Source organism: Bos indicus x Bos taurus, chromosome 9 (assembly GCF_003369695.1).
Source record: "Bos indicus x Bos taurus breed Angus x Brahman F1 hybrid chromosome 9, Bos_hybrid_MaternalHap_v2.0, whole genome shotgun sequence".
Lineage (NCBI taxonomy): Eukaryota > Metazoa > Chordata > Mammalia > Artiodactyla > Bovidae > Bos > Bos indicus x Bos taurus.
The window spans coordinates 12841668-12848300 of record NC_040084.1 but is presented as its reverse complement, the minus strand read 5'-3'; the positions used below and the strand labels follow the sequence as shown (position 1 = coordinate 12848300).

General features: G+C 53.1%; 1 protein-coding gene across 1 annotated transcript; it reads right to left on the bottom strand.

The window, feature by feature from the left end:
* Window positions 1-3655: 3655 nt before the first annotated feature.
* KHDC3L (KH domain containing 3 like, subcortical maternal complex member) lies at window positions 3656-5715 on the bottom strand. The gene is made up of 3 exons (XM_027550937.1): window positions 5484-5715; window positions 5146-5325; window positions 3656-4879 (listed from the first exon to the last, which is right to left on the bottom strand). The coding sequence occupies exons 1-3, from the start codon at window positions 5650-5652 to the stop codon at window positions 3864-3866; spliced, it is 1365 nt and encodes a 454-aa protein (XP_027406738.1). The 5' UTR covers window positions 5653-5715; the 3' UTR covers window positions 3656-3863.
* Between the last annotated feature and the right edge of the window lie 918 nt (window positions 5716-6633).

Genomic DNA, 6633 nt, shown 5'->3' with positions numbered 1-6633 from the left:
ATGGCAACCCACTCCAGTATTCTTGACTGGAAAATCCCAGGGACAGAGGAGCCTAGTGGGCTGCCGTCTATGGGGTCGCACAGAGTTGGACATGACTGAAGCGACTTAGCAGCAGCATGGTTAGATCTAGGTTGTATATTTTTGGCAAAAATATTGGGTAAATCATACTGTGTCTTTCACAGTGCATCACATCAGGAAGCACATGTTTGGTTTCCACTCTTAATAGTGATATTTTAAGAGGCCTTGTTTTGATCAAAAGTGTGGAGTTAAGGAATTCTGATAAGGGAAATAGTGAAATAGTGCCAACCTCGCACAGCCGAGCAGGGGGCCCTGGCCAGGCTGTTACATGAGCTCCACGGCTAGCTCAGGCGTTTTCCAGTCTGTCAACAGCGAACCTTTTTCTTTGGTGCCTCTATTCAGCCTGTTAAAAATCTGTTTAGGCTGACTTCTTTACTAACCCTCAGTCATTTTACTTGTAGAAATGTGCAAGTCAGTGTTTCCAGAATTCTTCAGGATTAAAAAAAAAAAACTTATTTAAGTAGAGTTGATTTAAAATATGTTAGTTTTAGGTGTACAACATAGTGGTTCAGTAGTTTTACAGCTTACACTCCACTTAGTTATTACAAAATAATGGCTATATGTCCCTGTGCAGCACAAGAAGAGACTCTTGTTCCCTATCAATTGTATACATAGTAGTTTGTATCTCTTAGTTATAGTCACCTATCTTGCCCATCCCCCTACCTCATCCTCATTGGTAACCACTAATTTGTTCTCTGTATCTGTAAGTCTATTTCTGTTTTGTTATATATATTAGTTTATTTTTTAGATTCCATATACAAGTGATAACAGTATTTGTTTTTCTCTGACTTAACTAAGCATAATACTCTAGGTCCATCCACGTTGTTGTAAGTGACAATTTCATTCTTATGGCTAAGTAATATATCATTGTGTATGTATGTACCACATCTTCTTTATTCATTCTTCTGTTGTTGGACACCTAGGCTGGTTCCATATTTTGGCTACTATAAATAGTGCTGCTGTGAACACTGATGTTGGTGGATCTCCAGTTAGGAGGACTGAAGGAGCAAGTAGAAATTAAAGGCAGCAGTTTGTAATTGAGTAATTTGGGAAACTAATCAACCACTAAGGGGAGGGCTAAATGAAACTGTAACCATCCTCAGGAAAATCAAGCTGCTAGGAGGAGCAAAAAGGTGTATACAATTACATAAAGTGCAAGTTAAACTGTTGAAAGGTGTGTACTACTTACAGCTGGAGGGGAGGGGCGGGGGGGGGGGGGATCAAGGATGAGTCTTAATTCTTCTCTGATGTAGCTTCAGTTGGACCTTTCAGTCTATTGAGTCTTAAATGTTTAGAGCTCACTCAGCCTTGGCTTCCCTTGGCTCTTCTGAAAATAGTTAATAACCTATTTGTAAATTCAGCTTTGCATCTTTATTCCCTCATAAACCAAAAGCTTATTTAAAATTGGAGTGGTCATTAGTAGTGACTAGAGGGTCTACAACAGACATACCACTGCCTGCTCTTTAAAATTGGGTTTCCTTGTATTTTTAAAATGAAAATTTCATAGCACTAAATTGATTTGTGCTTTGATTTGTGGGTTTTTTTTTTTTTTTAATCCTAACACCCAGCTGTTAACAGTTTACTTCTAGTGAGGGGACCAGCATCCCAGTTGGCAGCCAGGAACAGGAAGCCAAACTGATAGTGTTGTACACCTAAAATTTACACAGTGTAACATGTCAAGTTAAATGTTGAAAAAGCAAGAGAGTTCCAGAAAAATATCTATTTCTGCTTTATTGACTATGCCAAAGCCTTGACTGTGTGGATCACAATAAACTGGAAAATTCTGAAAGAGATGGGAATACCAGACTACCTGACCTGCCTCTTGAGAAATCTGTATGCAGGTCAGGAAGCAACAGTTAGAACTGGACATGGAACAACAGACTGGTTCCAAATAGGAAAAGGAGTATGTCAAGGCTGTATATCGTCACCCTGCTTATTTAACTTCTATGCAAAGTACATCATGAGAAACGCTGGACTGGAAGAAACACAAGCTGGAATCAATATTGCCGGGAGAAATATCAATCACCTCAGATATGCAGATGACACCACCCTTATGGCAGAAAGTGAAGAGGAACTCAAAAGCCTCTTGATGAAAGTGAAAGAGGAGAGTGAAAAAGTTGGCTTAAAGCTCAACATTCAGAAAACGAAGATCATGGCATCTTGTCCCATCACTTCATGGGAAATAGATGGGGAAACAGTGTAAACAGTGTCAGACTTTATTTTGGGGGGCTGCAAAATCACTGCAGATGGTGATTGCAGCCATGAAATTAAAAGACACTTACTCCTTGGAAGGAAAGTTATGACCAACCTAGATAGCATATGGAAAAGCAGAGACATTACTTTGCCAACAAAGGTCCATCTAGTCAAGGCTATGGTTTTTCCAGTGGTCATGTATGGATGTGAGAGTTGGACTGTGAAGAAGGCTGAGCACCAAAGAATTGATGCTTTTGAAGTGTGGTGTTGGAGAAGACTCTTGAGAGTCCCTTGGACTGCAAGGAGATCCAACCAGTCCATTCTAAAGGAGATCAGTCCTGGGTGTTCATTGGAAGGACTGATGCTAAAGCTGAAACTCCAATACTTTGGCCACCTCATGCAAAGAGTTGACTCATTGGAAAAGACCCTGATGCTGGGAGGGATTGGGGACAGGAGGAGAAGGGGACAACAGAGGATGAGATGGCTGGGTGGCATCACCGACTCAATGGACATGAGTTTGGGTAAACTCTGGGAGTTGGTGATGGACAGGGAGGCCTGGCGTGCTGCGATTCATGGTGACACAAAGAGTCGGACACGACTGAGCGACTGATCTGAACTGAACATGTCAAGTATGTTTCAATCCTAAAGTGACAAAGAACACCCCACTCCTGTGGTTACTAATTGGTCGAGAAGAGTCACCAGCACTGCTTGTGTCTCAATAACTTCAAACCATCACTCAAGGTTGAGTGACCCGCGCAGGACTTTGAGAGGACTGCTGGATTGTCCTGGCCCTTTCAGTTTTCCCTCCTAGCCAGCAGTTGCTCAAGCTGGGAAGTCGCTTGCACCCAGCCGTGAGGCCCGGGTTGAAACCAAGTTTTCGCGTCCCATGTCACTTTGAGTAGAAACATCGCAGGATTGGAAAGTTTTCCCATGAGGACAGACTTGCCGGCCCTGGAGGTCCCTCACCTTGCAAAGCCAGGCGCGAGCACTGGGGAAGCTCCTGACCGAGGCGGGAGAGATTGAGGCCCCGGGCGGGTGCAAAACTAAAAGCTCTCACCTGTGTTATGGGTAGGGGTCCTCCCAGGTGGCGCTAGCGGTAAAGAACCCGCCTGCCAATCAGGAGACGTCAGAGATGCGGGTTGGATCCCAGTGGGGGTAAGATCCCCTAGTGAAGAGCATAGCAACCACCTCCAGCATTCTTTTCTGGAGAATCCAATGGAATGAGGAGGCTACAGTCCACACAGGATAGTGAAGAGTCAGACACGACTGAAGCGACTTAGCACGTATGCATCTAGATGGATGCAGTCCAGAGCAATAGCTGCTGCTGGAGGAAGGTGCTTCTCCCTCCGCATCACTCTGCCAGTTATTAATAACAGACGTTAGGGAAATTTGATTCTTTATTAGAACTCTTCAGATTCATGTTTGCAAACCTTTAGCAGGGAGTGGCGGGGACCAGGGAAACCAAAAATCAAAAACGCACACCATTCTTTTCTCAGCTTCTGCAGCAGAACGGGACTTAGGAGAACAGGATTCCAGGAGGGGCTTTCATTTGGACCTTGCCTCGCTCTCTTGCTCCTGAGCGCGGAACGCCTTCAGAAACTGGTATCTGGATCCTGCGTAACTTCGAGGAAGCTCTGGGTTCCGGCTTCCCGGGCTGCGCCGGGGGACCGCTGGGTGGCCGCCTCGCGGGCTGCGCCGGGGGACCGCTGGGTGGCCGCCTCGCGGGCAGCGCCGGGGGACCGCTGGGTGGCCGCCTCGCGGGCTGCGCCGGGGGACCGCTGGGTGGCCGCCTCGCGGGCTGCGCCGGGGGACCGCTGGGTGGCCGCCTCGCGGGCTGCGCCGGGGGACCGCTGGGTGGCCGCCTCGCGGGCTGCGCCGGGGGACCGCTGGGTGGCCGCCTCGCGGGCTGCGCCGGGGGACCGCTGGGTGGCCGCCTCGCGGGCAGCGCCGGGGGACCGCTGGGTGGCCGCCTCGCGGGCAGCGCCGGGGGACCGCTGGGTGGCCGCCTCGCGGGCAGCGCCGGGGGACCGCTGGGTGGCCGCCTCGCGGGCTGCGCCGGGGGACCGCTGGGTGGCCGCCTCGCGGGCTGCGCCGGGGGACCGCTGGGTGGCCGCCTCGCGGGCTGCGCCGGGGGACCGCTGGGTGGCCGCCTCGCGGGCTGCGCCGGGGGACCGCTGGGTGGCCGCCTCGCGGGCTGCGCCGGGGGACCGCTGGGTGGCCGCCTCGCGGGCTGCGCCGGGGGACCGCTGGGTCCCAGTCTCCTGGACTTTCTCGGGTGACGATTGGGTCGCCGCCTGCTGGATTGCGCTGGGGGATCGCTGGGTCCCGGCCTCTCGGGCAGCGCTGGGGGATCGCTGGGTCCCGGCCTCTCGGGCAGCGCTGGGGGATCGCTGGGTTCCAGTCTCCCGGACTTTCCCGGATGACAGCTGAACCGCCGCCTGCTGGTTTGCGCTAGGGGATCGCTGGGTCCCGGCCTCCTGGACTACGTCTGGGGATCGCTGGGTCCCGGCCTCCTGGACTGCGTCTGGGGACCGCTGGGTCCCGGCCTCTTGGACTGCGTCTGGGGATCGCTGGGTGGCCGCCTCCCGGGCAGGAGCCTTCTCAGAGCCTGGAAGAAGAGCAGAGAGAGGAAGTCGCACCTGTGTCCCATGCGTCCCACAAAGGGGGTTATCCGTTCGGGCTGCGGGGCTAGGGGTCCGAAATCTGAGAACAGGAGGTCAGTTCGCTCTTCTAGATCCCTTGCAAAGAGGAAACCCTCTCCCAGGAGAACTAAAAGAGTGAGACCGCTGCCCAGGCACAGCCGGGAAGCATCAGGACCTCTCCCAAGAACCCGGGGCCTGCCTAGGGTGCCTTTCATGGTTTCCACCCGCGTACTTCGCGCCCGGAGTTGACGGTGATAGTCAGCCAAGTTCATGATCATCTTGGATACATCCTGCTGGTAATAAGGCCGGCCAAATATCAAGATTTCAGCCTCTCCGTCCGGATCCCACTGATGAACGTGAAGCAGGGTCTGTGACACACACTCGACGTGAGGGATGTGTTCTCCACCCCGGCCTGCGCGGGAAGCAAAGACGTCGTTAGCAGCGGGGGCGAGAGGGGAGGCCGCAGCAGGGGCGCTGAAGAGCAGCCTGGACCGCAAGAGAGGCCTGCCGAGGACGCGGCCACCCCGGGGCCGAGCGGCTGCCTTGGCTTGCCCTCTCGGGCCCACTCACCGAAGATCGCTTCCACCAGCCAGGCCTCCAGGTGAACTGCCTTCGGGCTCTTCAGGTACTCGGAGTGAAACCAGTAGGGCCGCTTGGTGAGGTTACCAAGCACCTCGAAGAGCGTCCCTTCTCGCTGCTCCAGCTGAACGAGCGTCGGAAACCGCTTGGGAGAGGCCATGCTGTAGTCGGCTCGCCACACAGCGCAAGAGCAGCCCGCGCTCCCGCATTTCTAGGGCCTTTGGCCGGCGCCGCCCCACCCCGCGGCCTTATTGGCTCGCAGGCCTCGCCTCAAACACTCGCAGCTGGTGCTGCTTCCGGCGGGCTCAGCTGCTCTGGGGCTCGCCCCCGGGCGGCGCTTAAGCCTCCCTCTTCCCTGCGCGCCCCGCGGGCGGCCACGGCCGAGAAGCTGCGGAAGCCGTAACGGTGGACTCAGGCTGGGACAGTCCCAGAGATGTGAGGGAAGAGCCCACATCGGGACGCCTTTCAGTGGCGCGAATCCGTATTTGCAGAGATCCAGGTGCATTTTGGGGGGCTTCCCTGGTGGCCCAGCTGGTAAATAATCCGTCTGCAATGCGGAGACCTGGGTTCGATCCCTGGGTTGGGAAGATCCCCTGGAGAAGGGAAAGGCTACCCACTCCAGTATTCTAGCCTGGAGAATTCTATGGACTATACAGTCCATGGGGTCGCAGAGTCGGACCCTACTGAGCGACTTTCACTTTCAGGTACATTTCTTGGTGGCTCAGACGGTAAAGAATGTGCCTGCAGTGCGGGAGACTCGGGTTTGATCCCTGGGTTGGCAAGATCCTCTGGGGAAAGGAATGACAACCCACTCCGGTATTCTTGCCTGGAGAATCCCATGGACAAAGGAGCCTGGTGGGCTACAGTCAATGGGGTCACAAAGGGTTAGATAGGCACACGCAGGTGCATTTCAGACAGTTTTAAGGGGACCAGTTTAGCATTCGTGAGGGGTTGGAATAACTTTTTAATGGAAAAATCTAATTAAAGACTTCGGAGAAACAAAAATCTGAAGGAGTGTAAAAGGTATTCAGAGGCCAAAGTAAGCCCCCCACTTGCTCCTGAACCCTGTCCCTCCCCAGATGCCACCGAATTTCCAGCTTCTGCCTTAACTTTTGAGAGATGGCTGAACACACCCAACAGT